General features: G+C 46.4%; 1 protein-coding gene across 4 annotated transcripts in view; it reads left to right on the top strand.

Moving 5' to 3' along the window:
* Positions 1–13,361, top strand: part of GPRIN3 (GPRIN family member 3) — a 36,195-nt gene extending 22,834 nt beyond the window's left edge. For 3 of the 4 annotated variants that reach the window (XM_072861591.1, XM_072861592.1, XM_072861593.1), the window contains one exon: positions 4,308–13,360. In XM_072861591.1, coding sequence (XP_072717692.1) covers positions 4,417–6,786 — 2,370 coding nt within the window. In that variant the 5' untranslated portion in view covers positions 4,308–4,416 and the 3' untranslated portion in view covers positions 6,787–13,360. Of the gene's footprint in view, positions 1–4,307 lie in introns of all 4 variants that reach the window. The other variant, XM_072861594.1, reaches the window with a different exon arrangement.
* Positions 13,362–16,599: the final 3,238 nt, after the last annotated feature.

Genomic DNA, 16,599 nt, shown 5'->3' with positions numbered 1-16,599 from the left:
TCCCACAGATAATTAGGAGAAGATAACCCATGAAGCAAATTTTTCACAAACAAACAGAATAACAAGCACCCTTTGGCACTAAAAAGAGGAAGTCACAGCATTTACAGAGAACAACAACTTAATGAGCTGGGGAAAAAAACCACTGGGTGCAGAATTAGAAGGATGCAAGTGCATGTGTATGTTTAAAATTTAAAGAAATGTGCTTTGTGTTCTATATATTCAGTGGTCTAATATGAGTTAGAGCGTGCCATTGTCTTTTCCTTGGATCAGGAGACAAGAAGGGAGGCTGAATTCCTGCTTCAGCAGATGTTTATCTGTGTCCTTAACCCATGAGGTTGTATGATGATTTTTGTGACGATCTGAGAGGTCATATGATGAGATTAGAACTGTTAAGAACAAATATTCAGTACTTCCATTTGTAGAGACAAGGGTGAAGAGAGGGCTCCAAGAATGGGGGGTTCAAGGAATGGAACGCTGATGAGAATCCAGAACTGGCGAGAGGATGCTTGATTAGTTTGGGAGCTGCTTTTTAATTGTTTTTTCATTACTTGTTTTTAAATTCTTTTTAAAATCGAGGGTAGGTGGAGGTACTGGCAGTCTCATTTGTGCTTTTGCAGATTTTCTGATTTTTCAAGAGGGAATGGGAGGCAGAATCTTATGCTGAAATTTCCTGGAAGATTTCTTGTTTTGTTTTATTAAACGTGCAGACTTTTTGGTTTTATTGACATTCTCATGAACAGCAGGAGGAAAGTTTGTAGTGTTGTTTTATTGAGGGATGGGTGTTACTGAAATAAATAGGAGTTTCTTTACATCGTCAACATTGAGTTGCCTGGAAACTTCTTAAGGTTTGGGTTTTTCTGGCTTTTTTGTGTGTTTTAAAGTATATAAAGAAGACCTACTCAGTGACAAGAGTCCGTGAAGGTCTACTGGCCATGCAGGGACCTTCCCAGACCACATAAGCCAAACATAGACTTTGTCAAAGTTAGAAACTTGTTGTTGCAAAAAGTCCGGAAAAATTCTATGTTGAGATGAGATTGACACAGTCAGGCAGACTGATTTGATCTGAAAGAATAAGGTGAAGGAGAATTGTGTTGGTGTAGAAAATCTGTTCTTATTACTAAAAATTGATTTTGACCTTTGTGGAGATACTAATTTCACCTCCTGATAAAATAAAATTTTGGATGATTGCTCCAGGTCAGGCATACCACACTTGAAAAATTCATCAGCAATCTTGATTTGTTTTGACATGTTTTTTGGCCTACTACTGAGTTTTGTATTTCTGTTTCTCTAGGTATTTGCTTGCAGTCAGTGTTGTTTGTTGGTTTGAATCCTCACTGCCTTGGCAGTTGAATAGTGTTGCCCACAGGTCCCAGCGTTGTTCTTCACTCCTATATAATAGGACTACAATAATGAAAATGAGACAATAATCATAAATAAGACTCCAATAATAAAAATGCCTTTCCAATTTTGTAAGTAGTTGGGTTTGCTTGCTTTTCTCTTGTGTAAGACTTACATTTCATTCTGATTTTTATTAATTCTTAAGAAAGAGCACTGTCAAAAAGTACCACATTTATTTAGACTACTACAGTGCCTTTGGCTCCTGTCATTAGGATGGCTTAGTGAAGAGTCTAACAAGGAAATAGCTCCCATGACTTTGACAATGGAGTCTTTATAAAAACTGTATTCTCATAAACTAACTCATTTCCAGAGTCATCCCAGGCGTTAGAATGACCCAACCCCCCAACCCGTGTTCAAGGATCAAGAGAAATGTCTGGGTTATGCTCTGTTGTCCCACACCAAAGAATACGTCTGCGTGGGTTTTTTGGGGCAGAATTTCCTCTGTTGGCATTATATGTTGAGGGCTCGGTAGCAGAATCGCTTTTAATTAGCACATGTGGCAGTTGTTTAAATGAGTGTTTCTAGTGATGCTGGTGAAGAGCCACTAAACAGATGGGGGGAATCCATGTGGGGGTTCAGATCAGAACTAACTCAACTGAAAAATTAGGAATCATTCCCCTGTTGAGTGGGTATGAGTGCTAAAGACAGTGCTCTGGGGTGCAGATTGCCTTTCCCAGTTTTTGTATAGTGAAGAGCCAAACAGATTTGCTCTGCCGTCTTTATTTAATCTGAAACTGTTCGCCAAGTAGTACATCTCATCCTAAAAACGGGGGTTGGTTTTGTTCCATTATTTGGTTAGTTGTTCTTAAATAAACTCTGAATCGGAAAAAAAATGTGACCTGCCCAATTGTATGTACTGGTTTGGTTTGCATCAATATTTGGAAAAGGAAAGAAGAGAGTAACAGAATTTAGACAAACAGATGCCCAAAGCCATCTGCTCCCCTCCTCACGGTCATTAGATGTTCAGCTTGGAATAGCTCTCCTTTCCTTCAGGACTACGTTGGCTGGCTTTAAAGTGAGCGCAAAATGAAGTGGAGACATCTTGTAGGTGGTCACAAACTTCCACAGATTTGCGGTCTAGTTTACATAAACTCAGTACTTCTCAAAATGCTTTGCAATCGTTAGCCTTGCTGGAAAGCCATTTTGGAGTGATGCAGGGCTGCTATCACAGATTGCAGCTAAGAAACTCGGGATCCTTCAGGGGCAGGATCAGAGTTGCCCAGGGCTGGCTTAACCCAGCAGACTGTGTATATCTGTGGCTGGACAGAGCCCAAAGAGACAGTATAAAGATAATAAATTATTAATATCTGGAAGACATAAAGCCTAATGAGTAAGTAATAAGTCGCAGCATTTTCCTTTTCTTAGAAAAATAGGCTGGCTGTATTTGTTTTAATTTTCCTTTCACTGAGCGTTTTCCTCCTGTTGCTCTTTCTAAGTACCCTAAGGTGCTGAAATGTAGGATTAATTTTACAGAAACTAAGGAAGTTATACCGCTGCCATTCAGGCCGAGAGAGAGAAGGAGAGTAGGGATGTTTTCTGGAAAGGGCTTTTGCTGATTTTGCTAGTGGGTAGGGAGGGTCTGTAACAGCGGAGCGATGGCACAGCTCCTTCCAGCAGCGTCTCCCAAGTACCGTAGCGAAGGAGACCCCACTGTGTGCCTGCAGAGACATGGGCACACAGCATCATCCCTCTGGTTAACAAAAAGCCTAAATGTTCAGAGTGTCATGCCTCCCAAGTCTCATACCTGTGCTTTGCTGGCAGGATAAGCTGGGGAAAGCCTTTTAAACAAGCATAGGTAGCCTGCAATTTAAAAGAAGGCTGGGGTGGGATTTCATCATTGGCCACCACCACTCTGCTGACACTGACAGGGAACCAGCCTTTGACCTCTAGCAGGATCCAAGCTGGGCAGTGCTAAGTCCTTTTGAAAGCCCAGCCAAAAAGCACATTTGGAGATCGCCTCCTGTTCGAAGCGATGGTTTCTCTGCAGTCCTGGCCAGATTTCAACTGGGATAACTCTGCTCCACCTGCTTAAAAGCCCTCCCCAGAGTTTCACTGGGTACGGCATGGGCCCCTCCTGTTCTGCGGTGCTGCAGTGCTCCCCTTCCAGTTTCATACCACCTGCTTGTAAGTTGATTTCTAGATCAACTGTGCCTCCATTTATTAATCAAGCTGGCTTCCTTGTAATTATTTCAGAGGATCTAAATGTGAAAGCCGTAAGTATGTGCACAGCCCTGGTGCTGCACGGTGCAGTAGCTTCTCGTGGTGTTTATCTGCACCACCCAACAGGTTGTTGTTCCTCCATATTCCTTTTACCGGTGAGGTTTGGGTTCATCCACGTTAGTCTGAACTGACCTGTTGCCCCCTGTGAGCATGTCCTTGTTGGTAGTGGAGTTAGAGAAGGGGTCTCCGTGAGAAGAAGGGGGAACTGGTGCTCAGCAAAGGGTCACAGGGTGGATCCTGGGGGAATCGGATCTGTTCTGCACATAGGCACAACAGGCAAGGTAGCACCTTTCCTTCCACAGGTGGCTTGCTAGAGGATTTCACCACAGTGAGTTTATTTTGTGATCTCAAATTTCCACACAAAGTCTGCTCTCCTTCCCATTTATCCCTGCTTTCACTTCATATTTCTTTTTTTTCCCCTCCCTCTTGGCATGTCATTATGTCTTCATTAATATATCAAGAGCAGGGCAGGTGTTGTTGCTTTGTCCCTAGTACTGTCTTCTCCATCTGGACCTTGGAATTGCGAGATCCTTGAAATCTGTGTCTTTTATGTGACTTTTAAGCAGAATCAGGTGCTTCACTTTCCCCCTTGCCTGCAAGTATTTCTCTCCAAGCTGTAAAATCAAGCTGTTCTGGGTACTTTTTCTTAAATCTGACTGTTGCTAACACTATGTTTCTTTCATTAACAGATCAGGGTTACAGGAAGCTTGTTGCCGACAGCCTGCCCTGTCGTACCCACCGCCCGGTGAGAAAACTCCGAGGAGAAGCTGAGGGCAAACCACATCTCGGAGACAGTCCATGGGGACTGTACCAGATCCTGTGAGATCTGCCAAGATTTCCCTGGTCACAGCTTCTGCGGAGGAGGACCACTTGGGAGACCTGCAGCCTGCTAAGCACCAGCCCCAACTACTCAGCGGAGAGAGGACCAGCAATGGCTTCCCCTGCACGCCGTCTGGCTCCGCTGGAGTTTGCTTGTTCAACCTGAAGTGCACGGCGTCTGCCAGCCCACAGAGGTGCGAGCAATGCTGCGAGGACAATGCTAGCCAGCAGGAAGCCTTCCCTCCTGGGCTCGCCAGCCAAGCTGCGCAGGGGCGTCCTGCAGCCGTAGGGCCTGCTGGCTGCTCCCGGCCAGCGGGCACCCAGGGACCGGCAGCAGGAGCCCCCTTGGCGGGGCGCGGGCCAGAGATGATGCCAGCCCCCCAGAGCTCCCGGCAGTTTGTGCAAGGCAGCCAGGCGAACACGAGCTCCCTGACGCAAACGGATGACTCTGCCTTGAAACCTCAGGGGACTGACGATCAGCCAGCACTTGAGGTGTTAAATTATTCTTCCCCGGGTGACCCTATTAGAGGTAATGAGTCCTGTCGTACTTCTCAGGCAAACGTTCTGCAAAGAGGGGAAAAAGACAGGGGAGCAGAAAAAACTGGCTCTGCTGCGTGTCAGTCAGCCTCACCGGCAAGGCACGCCAAAGCTGACCTGGGGAGAGACCCACAGACCAGTTTGGAAGCAAAAAGCGGGGCTGCAGACACCGCGCAGTTGCATCCCACGGATAAAACTGAAGCGGTGCAGAGCAGCGAGGCACCAGCCCAGTCTAGCCACGAGAGCTCGCATCCCATACGCAACGTGGACGCTGAGCCGGGGAGTCCAGGCCCCACCCAGCTCTCCAAATTCAGAGAAACGGGTACAATGACAGTTCAGCCAGAGAGCAGCTCTTTAACTGAGGAAGCAGTAAGCAGGACATGGCGAGATGCTGAGGTTCAGGCTGTGGCTACTGTGGAGAGCAAATCGGCCTCCACCAGCCCCAGCATCCTTGCTGCCTTCTTAAAAGGGAATCCTCCCTCAGAGGAGAAGGAAGAACTGCACATCATTTACCAAGGAGGTATGGGGCTGAGCCAGTCTGCACTTACTGACAGTTTCCCCTCACAACAGAAGTCCCCATGTTCTCCTGGTATCACGTCAAAATCGACTGTTGTTACAGCTGTGACCGCTTCAGCCCAAACCCAGCCTGTCAAACCGCCCGGGGTCCCATCTGACGTGGTGCCTCCAGCCTCAGCAAATAATGCAAAATCTGCTCTCCCCTTCTCCCCTGCAGCCGTTACCTCCCAAGGGACGTCAGTGGGTAATGCCGAAATGATCGCTGCAGCTCGTGACGGCCAGGATGCTGCTCAGCTGCCAGTGGATGCTCCGGTCCCACTAAAGCCCATCCCCGTTGAGCAGCTTGCAGTTGACTCCAGCAATCAAACTCCAGCACAGTCTGGGTCTGGCGCTGGTGAACCAAGCACCACTTCTGCTGCCGCCGTCCCAGGAACCGAGAACAACGTACGAGAACTCGTCCATGATGCAGGCAGCAGCCGGTTACCTTCACTCTGTAGCACAGACGGTGAAGTCAAGCAGACGGAGGTCCTGGGCAGCTCTGAGCAAAAGCCTGTGCAATGTAAGGGTGCGAGTCAAGGGGAGGCCGTTCCTAATCAATCTCTGGTAAAACCAAAGGAAGAAAACTCGGTGGTGCTTGATCCTAAAGGAGGGATGAACATTAGCAGCCAACCTGCTGCTGTCCGCATAAAGGCGTGCTCAGAGGATGCAGGTGAAAAGGAGGAGAGCAGAGGCCAGGGAGACGCTGGCCAGGCTCAGACGGCCGGCGGCCAGAGCCTGCGGGCAGGACTGACGCCTGAGTTGAGTGCGAGCTCTGCACATCTCACCCCTCCCTTGGAGGCATCAGCAGCTCCTCAGCAGCAAAGCCTCCAGGCCAAGGAGTCCAGATGCGAGCTTCACACAGCAGCTCTTCCTGCTTCAGCTCAGGCCCTGCCAGACCTGGGGGAAAACAAAAAGCAGCCCACCCCAGCCATGGAGGCGAAAGTGCAGGTGAAGCAGTCCAAGCACGTCAGGGATGTTGTTTGGGACGAGCAAGGCATGACATGGGAGGTTTACGGTGCTTCCCTCGATCCAGAATCCCTGGGAATTGCCATCCAGAACCACTTACAGAGACAAATACGGGAACACGAGAAACTGATCCGGGCCCAGAACAGTCAGACCCGGAAATCCATTTCCTCGGATACATCCTCAAATAAAAAACTGAAAGGGAGGCAGCACAATGTGTTCCAGTCCATGCTGCAGAATTTTAGGCGTCCTAATTGCTGCGTCCGACCCGCTCCCTCTTCTGTGTTAGACTGACGTGGTTTGCAGGGGTGCGTAGATGTCTGCGGTGGTAGAGAGAATCCCTCCCCTCAAGTCTCGAGTCCTGCTGTTCAGTTGTGTTATTGGGGTTGTCATGCAGCAACAGTGGAAAATTATTCCCCTTTGTTTTCTGAGTAGCCACGCGCTCCATCACGCCGTTATTATTGCCACAGCCGGTGTATTTCCACATTATGCCCCCATCCCAACTACTGTCAGATGAAAAGCTAGGCACTTAGCAAAAGCACAAATTTAAATTGCCACCTTGCTGCAGGGAGAGCAGCACCTTCTGATAAAGCAAGAAGCAGAGAGAGTGTCAGAATTATTACGGGAAGTTATTTGCCTGTCTCATGAGGTCTTACACAAAGAGGTGGACTGGGGGAAGCTGGGTGAGGTGAAACTAAGGTCCAACAGCTGTAAAGACCTAATGCCAGACAACTTTCCTGGTGTGTAAGTTACCCACGCTGAGGCAAGTCCATGAAAAGGCTACGGACACTGGTCACTGAGCAGTCTCACTTCTGCTGATACTGCGGGGCACCGTTCCCATGTGAGCCCCAGAGAGCCAGGTCTTCCCCTCCCATTGAAATGGAGAACCAGGCACAGTGAGGATCAAGGCTGAAGGGTTATCTTTTTGGGAGAAGTTAACTCAATGGGATTTTGAAGGCTAGAAGGGGAGGTGAGAGAGGGATACGTTCTGCGGGCTTTTTCTCCCCTGCATCAGCCACGCTTAAGGTATAAGCAGGCGATGCACACGGAGCAGGCGAGGCACGAGAGAGCACGTCAGTAGATGTACCCGCATCCGACGGGACGGTGCCCTCGCTCGCGCTGTGCTGCTCCAGCCAAATCTCTCAAAAGCCGCGAGCCATTCTGGCTGCTCAGCCGGGGCGGGCAGTGCCTGCTCCCCGCCTCCCGCGGCGCCGAGCACCTCTCCTCTAAACCACTCTCTGAAGGGGTGTGGATCCTTTTTCTCTCTCTCGAGATGCACAGTAACGTTTTCCCGTAGGAGCAGGCTATCCTGTGCGTCTGGGTCCATGAGCCTACATGCCTAGTGTGTTATGCTGAGTTTTTTCCTTTTAAGTCCTTAGTCAGACCTACCTTTTTTTGCAGTATTTTGGTGCTTTTCTTGCGGCCTTTCATAAATTGAATACCATTTATTTAGCCTGTGCGTATTTTGTTTTACCTAATGCTCTCTATATTATAAACCATTATATTGTTAACTTGAAACATTTACTTTACAGAATTACTGAAATCTTGAGACAATCTTTGCTGTATTTCTAATGTTAGAAAAGTTGTAGAAACTGCTAATAAAAGGTAGCTTAGTGACTGTTTCTTCAGAAGTGTGATATACAATAATGCCTCAACTGTATGTTGGTCACATTTCTCACCTTAGTATTTTTCAACCTGGGAAATATGTTTCCCACTAGCTTTTTATTCTGTCCACTAGAGTTCATGATGGGAGGACTGGGGAACTCCTGCAGTTTGTAGAAAATGTAGTTTTCAATCCTGCAAAGCACTGAGGATTTGGATATTGTAATCCTGCAGAGTACTAGAGTTAAATAGGGGTTATTTTTATTCCATTAAAGATTTTTCATGAACCATGATGACAATTTATTTCTGTCTCTAGAACCGCAGACCAGAATTACTCTCTAGATCTTACTCTTACAACTTACTCTGTAAATCTTACAGGTTTACACAGTGTAAATGAATACTAATATCCTTTTTTTAACTCTTTTTTTTTTTTTTTTCTGTGAAGCAGACCTGAGGTGACCCCCTTTTATTTAGGAGGCCAGACTTTTTGAGTATATCAACTGCCAAGCCTTCAAAGCAGCTGTTTGGGGGCAATTTTTCCCCAGCAGAGGGGTAAAATACTGCAAGATACAGTATTTTAACCCAGTTCAATGGAACATGTTGCCCCTAGGCGTAGTACTGAATTGACTCCTAGTTTTCCTCTGGTATATGTTTGGGGGCTTTATGGCACATCCTTGTTCCATTTCTGTATGTTATTTCAAATCCTCTCCCACTTGATGCTGAATTGCTGATTCTGAAATGCCATATTAGAGAGTGTCTTCCCACCTCTGCCTACCAGGAGGAAAGTCTGCTACCTTTTTTCTGTTAGTACTACTGTTTCCATCCCCTTCCTAGCAGTGTCTGAGATGTGCGTTCCATGTGAAATTTTGTGTGGGATTAATATTGGCAGTCTCATTAGGTCAGGTTAGTTGACAAGTTCGGTGTCTCTTCCCACATTGTGTCCGTGTCAGCCCTGAAGAGGTTCCCCGAGTTGTCCGCAGTGTTTGCTGTGTCCTGTCCAGGTCCAAGGCTTTGCGCTGCTCCTTTTGCCTCCCTTCTGCCCCCTCCCTTGCCAGCTGCTTCCCAGCCTGTCTTCCTGCGAAACAGTGTCCCTTGGCTCAACTCGTGTCCCTCTCTCCACTGTCCCCCTCGCTGTAGCGTTGTGAGCCAGCTTACTCTGAACTGTCCCTTTACAAATATGCTCAGTCTGAATATATAAATGGATTGTCGTATTTTTTTTCCAGAGGAGAATAAATGTCTATCGCGCATTCACCGATTTCCATGAACTTTATCCTTTAGCTTAAGCTCTCCAAAATATTTCTAGCATATGGGTATGAGTCGCTTTATTGAGACCAAACTGGGCTTGGCAATAAATGAGCAGGGTGCTGGGCCAGCACTGGAATTAACTCTTCTTCGTGAGAAATGGGAGTTCTCTCCTGGTTCCCTGCAGCTGCTTCCAGCTGTGAGTCTTCACCAGTCGGTCCACCCACGCCTCCCTCCCCACCCCAAACACCTTTCTTCCAGGAAAATTTCATCAATACATACGTACCACAAAACACCGGCGGGCAAGTTACTAAGTGGATGCATCTGAACAACTGCATGGGCATAACTGGAAAAAACGTAGTGATCAGCAGAGCGCTGTGCTTTTGTATTCTGGGGAAACACGAGTGCAAAGACAAACTGCAAAATGTTGGTGACGCTGCCTGGTGGGCACAGAAGTCCTGCAGGCATGCGTTTGAAGCCAAGCAATAACGTGCCAAAAACCAACACACAAAAATGAGTCGATAATCACCAGCCCATCTCATGGAAAATATTTTAGGTTTTCACTTTGCCTTGCTAGGGCAGACTGTAGGCAACCTACTAGCTTAATACTGCTAATTTATGCTTTGTCCTGCGTACAATGTCTAGATGATGATGTGAATCCTCTTAGGGACGATGCATCTTTCACCAGCAGCAAAACAGAACCATGTTTTGGGTAGCAATTAGCAAATATTATGCACGTGAGTGGTCTTGTAGTAGCCAAGAAGGACCGTTCTTGGTGTCACGTCAGTGTCGAAAATCAAAGTGTGCTTGGAGCAGCGGTATGGCAGAGAGTAGGAGGAGATGATCTGTGTGCCACCACCCCGCTCTTTTTCTCTGCCCAGTGACTCAGAATCACATTGCATTGGTTGGATGGTTAACAACCAAGGAAATCCATTTGGGCTAATAAAAAGAGGGTCCAGAACAGAAAGTACTTTCTTGTTCCCAAGAGTAAATCTGTACGAAAAAAAAAAGACAAAGACCTGCATTGCAGCCTAGCTAGTTGAAGTAACTCTTAAATTCAGTTTGTTGCGAGATGAGACATTTTGGGAAACAAGCTAATTGTCAGGAAACTCTTCCCTCTTGATTGCATCTTCTGGGAAGGTTGACATGGCCAGAACCATTAATAAAAGCAGTGAATGAGAATGGAAAAGTTAGTCCTAGTTTCTCTTCAGGAGCTTTCCACTAGGAAAGATGAGAATAAGCATGTTTCAGTGTTGCCAATACAAAACCTGAGTTGAAGGAGAACTTCATTGCAGGCAATTTGCAATATAGACCTGGATTTTGTCTGAGACTGTAACATCCACCACTGTCTGTGTGCGCTTGGTTGGTGTCTGCCGGCTTTGTGTTGCCTTGGGCACAAGTCCTGCTGAAGTCCTGCCTCATTTCTGCTGACTTGGTTTGGAAAAAAGAGTGGGGAAAGAGCTGGAGGGACAAGGAGGAGAATATCTGTCTTCTCCGTCTCAGGCGAAGAAAACCTTCTTTTAAATATACAAGAAGGAATTGCTGAGAAACGTGGGAAGGGATCAAAGGAGAAGTAAAGCAAAGTGGATGTAGGTGCTTCACAAGGAATTCCCATTCCTAAGTCTGTAAAGCCAATGTTTTGTTTAAGTTTTGCCCATTTGTTCATTCCGAGCTCGCTCGCACATTTCTCATATTGTTGGTGTCCCATGGCTTTTAGGAAAACGAACATTTCCAAAGGCTGTATATTTTGCTAGTATGTATAGATATACCCAAATATGGTTCAACAAAACCACTAGGCAAACAACCTCAGTTTATTACTGCTACTACCATGTAAGAGCTTGAAAAATGCACTGTTTGGAGAAGTATATTCAAGGGATTCAGAAAAGGTGAATATGTGCTCTAAAGATAACACTCGCTTTTATCTTGAATTTCATGACTGTGTTGAAGTGTTAAAGTTAGAAGTGGAAATCTGAATGAAAATCAGTGTTGAAGTTGATGGAAAATTCAAGTTTGATGTGACTGGTTTTCAGTTCGGAAACTTGATGGAATCTACCATACCAGTGTTTCATTACTTAGCTCAGTATATGCACGGTTTGTATGAAAGTACAAATTTTATTAATTATTAGCTCCATTGTCTTGCTCTGTGTCTATCCTTCTATACCTTTTAAAAATGAGTGCAAAAGGCTACCAATACAGAGTAAGTCTTTCACACCCAGCTTATGGAAATGGCTGCTCTGAATGGGAGACGACTGATCGTCAGGCTCCATGGTCTTAGAAAGTTAAGGACTATGGTCTGAAGGAAACTCTCCCCCCACCCCCACCCCCTTTTTGTAAAGTCTCAACCTCTGCCGGTTTATTTTTCGGTGACTCTGTGATGCCTGTATGAGTGGTCAGTATTTTCAGTCATCCCAGAGACATGCACGTAGATCCTTATCCAAATGCTGCACGCTACCAAATATCTCTAGAGTGACTGGATGCTGCAGTGGGCCCTGGGCCTGAAGGTAAGGTCCTGTACATTGAAATGGCTGCAATGTTCTCTTAGGGGCCTAAATTATCCCACTTGAGTCAGCGTAGATGTTTAAAAGAAAGAATGAAGTATTGCACCTGAATTGAGCCAAACTGAAATTAATATAATCCTTTTTTTTTTGAAACTCTGAGATTTATTGTTTTTTCTGCTTTGTGCTTTTCTGAGCAGCTCTTCCTTCCCAGAGTTTATAATGTCGATTTCGCATCAAATCCTGGCAAGGAAGATTTTGCAATGTGAAACATATCTTTCATCATTCAGGCTTCTTTAAAGAAGAAAATTATATTATTACTGAGCCCAATCACACAGAGAAGAAATATTTTTTCCTCTAGGAAAACATTCGCTGTAGGTAAGCTTATGTGTGCGTGTGTCCATGTTTAAAAGGGGTGTACATGTGTGCAGGTCTCATGCATTACTCATACTCTAAGATTTTTTCCCTTTGCCCTTCTGATTGAATGCTGGAGGCTTAGCATTTTCCACAACTCTGAGGAAAGTTTAGATCACTCTGCAATACAGAAACAAGGATTTTCCCCTTATCTGGTCTCTAAAAAAATTCCCACAGCCGTATCTAAAAAAAACCACCAGTTGGCCAAGCTCTGTGTCTAGACTGTCAACAGAAAGTGCAGTGGCTGGGGTGTACAGAGGTGCACACTGGCTCCTGAGCTTGGTGGAAATCCACGCTTCTCTGTACAAACTGGTTTCTGCACAAAGACTATGGGTGATAGCAGGCATCTGAGCTCATGAGGAACAGAATCACATCAAATGAGTCCCGTTTGAAATACCAGACCTTAAGTTTTTGTTAGCTTTCTGCTTAGACTGACACTCTCTGGAGTAGAAATAAATGACAGGGCTGCCAGCAAAGTCTCCAGCAGTTGTCTGCTGCAGAACACGAGTCTCAGATGCTTCTCAGCAGCTCTGCTACAACAGGCGACCCTTCTGCTGGAGGGTCCTCCTGACAACACTTCCCTTAGCCCAGCCCATAATCAATAGTTTCAAGTACATCAAACGCATGTTTAGACACTGCCCTGAGGAATTTCAGTAAAATGGAAGAGAAAGATGCATGCATTCGCGGCACATAAAATCACATCTGAAGTCTGAAGTTAAGGTCTCAGTTGCACACTGAAAAGCACTGGGAGTTTCTACCCAGAGTTAAAGGGAGAGAGGGTGGGTGAACTTTGAATTCCTGGCTGTTGCAAGCAGCACAAAAATGATGGCCATGAATCAGTCAGCAGGAGAAAACCAACTTGGGGGCTTCTAACGACACCTAATATTATTGTGGCTTTATTATTTTTATAGTTACACTGACTGAACGTGATGTACTGTACGAAGTAAAGCTAGTATTAGGCTTCCAGGTGTACCGTGGCATTCATTCGAGACATACCAACAGAAGTTTGCATGTGAAGAAGTCTTACAGTGATACTAAAGCAATGTTACCCACCCGATCGAGTCCCTTAGGAATTTAATGTTCTGCTGTTTTACATCTCCTGGTTTCCATGCTGAGTACAATAAAATGAACACTGTCTTAATTATTCCGGGTCTCTGTTTGTAGGCTGACATGGGAAAAGAAAGGACTTTTAAGTGTGGCCGTTCTGGCTAAATCTGTGAATGTAAGATAGCAGCTACAAAGGTTCAGGCCTGAGACCTGGCACCTTGCACAGCTCGGTGCAGTGGAAGCCACCACGCACTGTCCCTGAGAAGAGGACACCGGAGAGGAGACCCATCTGCTTCCTTCTCTGTAAGTGCCGTTGACTTTTCACAGCTGTTCGTGAGCACAGGCTTTTCTGCCACGGCTGCTACTCTACCCTTTCGCATGAATTCCCTCGGCCTTTCAGCAGCCCGTTGCCACACAGCGACACATTATTCATCCAGCTCAGCAACCCAGGAGCCGAGGTGGAAAGGGCAGCATTTTAACCCTGCGGTGTCACTTCTGTAGCAAATGGTCACCACCATCCACCAGCATGCCCGCACACCACACTCAAAGCCGAGATCATCAGCGTCAGAGTAACCTGGACCATTTTCCTCCCCACAAAGAAAGTTTTATCTCATGGTACAAAAGAGCACAAGATAACAGGCGATGGCAGTGAAGTATTTTGATCCGGTGGTGTCACAGATATGGTATTTCCATGTGCCTGTCTACTACGAGAGGGCATGAGGACCCCACCTCGGCGTACTGTTTCCTATGGCGAGGGGAGAGGAGCGGAACAGACCCTGAGATAATGTGGTTGCACAGCACCTCTGCTACCAGGGACGTTCTGGCTGCTCACCCCAAGCTGGAACCCTCTTCCCAGAAGCAGTTGTTTCTCTTGCTGTGTTCCTGTACTTCTTGTGTCTTGTGGTTAGCTGCTAGCGTTCAGGCTGCTTCAGCAAACTGCCCAGTGCTTTGGGCAATCGTGCAGGGTATTTTGTTAATGAGCTTTGCTGGATTCCTTGTCGTATGGTTCAGGTTCCTGCGTGCCAGTGGCTGCCGAAGATTAGTCCTGAACCCAACTAGCAGGGGCAGGGTGTTTCCCTACGGTAGCTGGGTTTATTCAGCTGCGTGCTGCAAGTGGCAAGCTCTCTTTGTAGGCAGGAAAACTGAGGTCTCCCTTTCCTACTGCATCCATGTAGTCTTGCTGCAGCAGGGACAAAGCCTAGAGATCCCCCGCTCCCAGGGGACTGACCCAGCAGAAAAAGGACCAGTGCAGAAAACAAGCTAGCATCCTGTCAAACCAATAACCACCAGTGTACATTTTCCATCTGACACAGATTTTATGCCATATAACGTAGAGGTTTCAGTGAGATAGTGCCTGCATATATAAAGAATAAGCCGGGCTTCTTGTTCATGCATCAGTTGATTTCCTGAGGATGTGAGCTTTCCAGCCAGCAGCACTACATCCCAGGGTATCTGCTTCGCTGGGTTAACCAGCTAAATAAACTGCAGTGCCTTGAGGGATTCAAATGCCATCAAAAACACTCTGTGGCAGGTGGCAGTATTGTGAGTGGAAAACTTAAGATTCCCTCATCAAATTTCAAACTACTCCTTGGAGAACTATAAATTGCTAGTTTCACTAGCCAATGTTTTAAAAAGTAGGCACTTAAGTCTGTAACTGAGTATTTAGATAAATATGGCCTCATTTGTGAGAAGTAGAGAGTGCTCTTATCTCCTGTTGAGGTCAGGTCGTGGAGACTTATGGATGCTTGCTATCTCCGCAAAGAAAGCCACTGTTAATGAGACACCTATACCCAGTATAGTAGTAGGTAACTCATAGTAGGCAACTCTGGGTAGTAATGACAGCCTGCATGTTTGGACCAACAGAAAGTTGTCAGCGCAAATTAGGAAATGGTAACCTATGTGCCATTGCTACTCGTATTTCAGCAATAGGAGCGAGGGTACCGCTGCTTGCATTGCAGAGCACCCTGCTTCCTAAAGCATTGTCCTTTGCACTTACAAGAGTCAAATGAAGTGGGATCAGCAGCTCGGGAGTGCGGCTGCCAGCCTGCAAAGGAATTTGCCTTTGCTGTGCCATCTTAGTGATGAATTAATTTCTTAAAAAAAAAAAAAGCTTTCTAATAGCCTGCTGTGGACTGCAGCACAAGGAAGGGATTTGGGTCATTCATGCTGAGGTACTGCCTTAATTCCATAATTCTATTTATTTCTTTTCCTAATTAGAAACCTGGTCATGGCAGTGCTGTTTCCCTAAATCCACTTATATAACATCAGGAAGACATAAGCGAACTGGGCTGTTAAGGACGTGTTTCTCACAGGCTGGTGAAAACTACTCCGGCAGCTGGAGCACAACCACTTGGCACCTGCCTTTTCCTTAGCGCCTGTTAGAAAATGGCTGGTGCGTAGGAATGGCTGCTGGGTTCTGCAAAGCCTCCGCATCCGCGCTGAGCTGGGGACCGCTGGGCTGCATCACCTCGGGCTTGGGAAGGAGGAGAGACAAGGTCCGCCCGGGAAACGGCAGAGGTGAGGCCATCCCTGAAGCCGCTCCTCCTGCGATTTGGGAGCACCTCATGTTTGTGTCCCTTCCTTTTTTAAGGACAGTTACTGAGCTATTAACTAATGAGACAAATTGCTTAGGGTTAGTAAGTCTTAAGGGAGAAGCCTCTGGGGAGATACTGGCTCCATGCATTGGGTTACTCGCCCTTCTGAAACGCCTGGGCTCCCATTAGGGTTCGGATGCTTTGAGCGCCTGCTCTGCAGGCAGAGGCTGGTGGACAGGCTGCCCGGGTGTTTCCTGGCTCTAGCAGAGAAGGAATGGGGAATAAATAGGGCTGGCACTTGCTCGGGTTGTATCCAAATGTCTCCCCCACCCAATGTGACCATCGTATTTTTATGTATAGCAGTTATTTAAAGGAGAAATGCTGGCTAAGAAAGCTGAGAGCTATACAGTAGTTTTAAGCAAGACATTGTAATCAGATGAGTCCTACAAACTGGGACAAATGCAAATGCAGGATATGCTCCAATTTTCGTTAATGATGTGAAATATTCTTTATTAGGGGTTTATCTCCTTGCCTTTACTGACATGGCTCTGCATGCTTATATACTTCTCTGCTGGGAAAGTTTTCCTGGTATTCACGCTAACTTCCCTGCCACACAGCTTATGCTACAGCAGGCTATACCTCCCTCATCCACCCATCTTAGTCAGTGCTCTCTCTCCTCCCAAACTCACCCACCTTTCCAGCTGGGCTCAGCTGATGTTGAAGGACTGTTTGGAAGAGTGAAGCAGTTGGTCACTCACTCTCATCTGCTGTTC

The sequence above is a fragment of the Ciconia boyciana genome, chromosome 5 (genome assembly GCF_034638445.1).
Source record: "Ciconia boyciana chromosome 5, ASM3463844v1, whole genome shotgun sequence".
Lineage (NCBI taxonomy): Eukaryota > Metazoa > Chordata > Aves > Ciconiiformes > Ciconiidae > Ciconia > Ciconia boyciana.
This window is presented reverse-complemented; position numbering and strand designations above follow the sequence as displayed.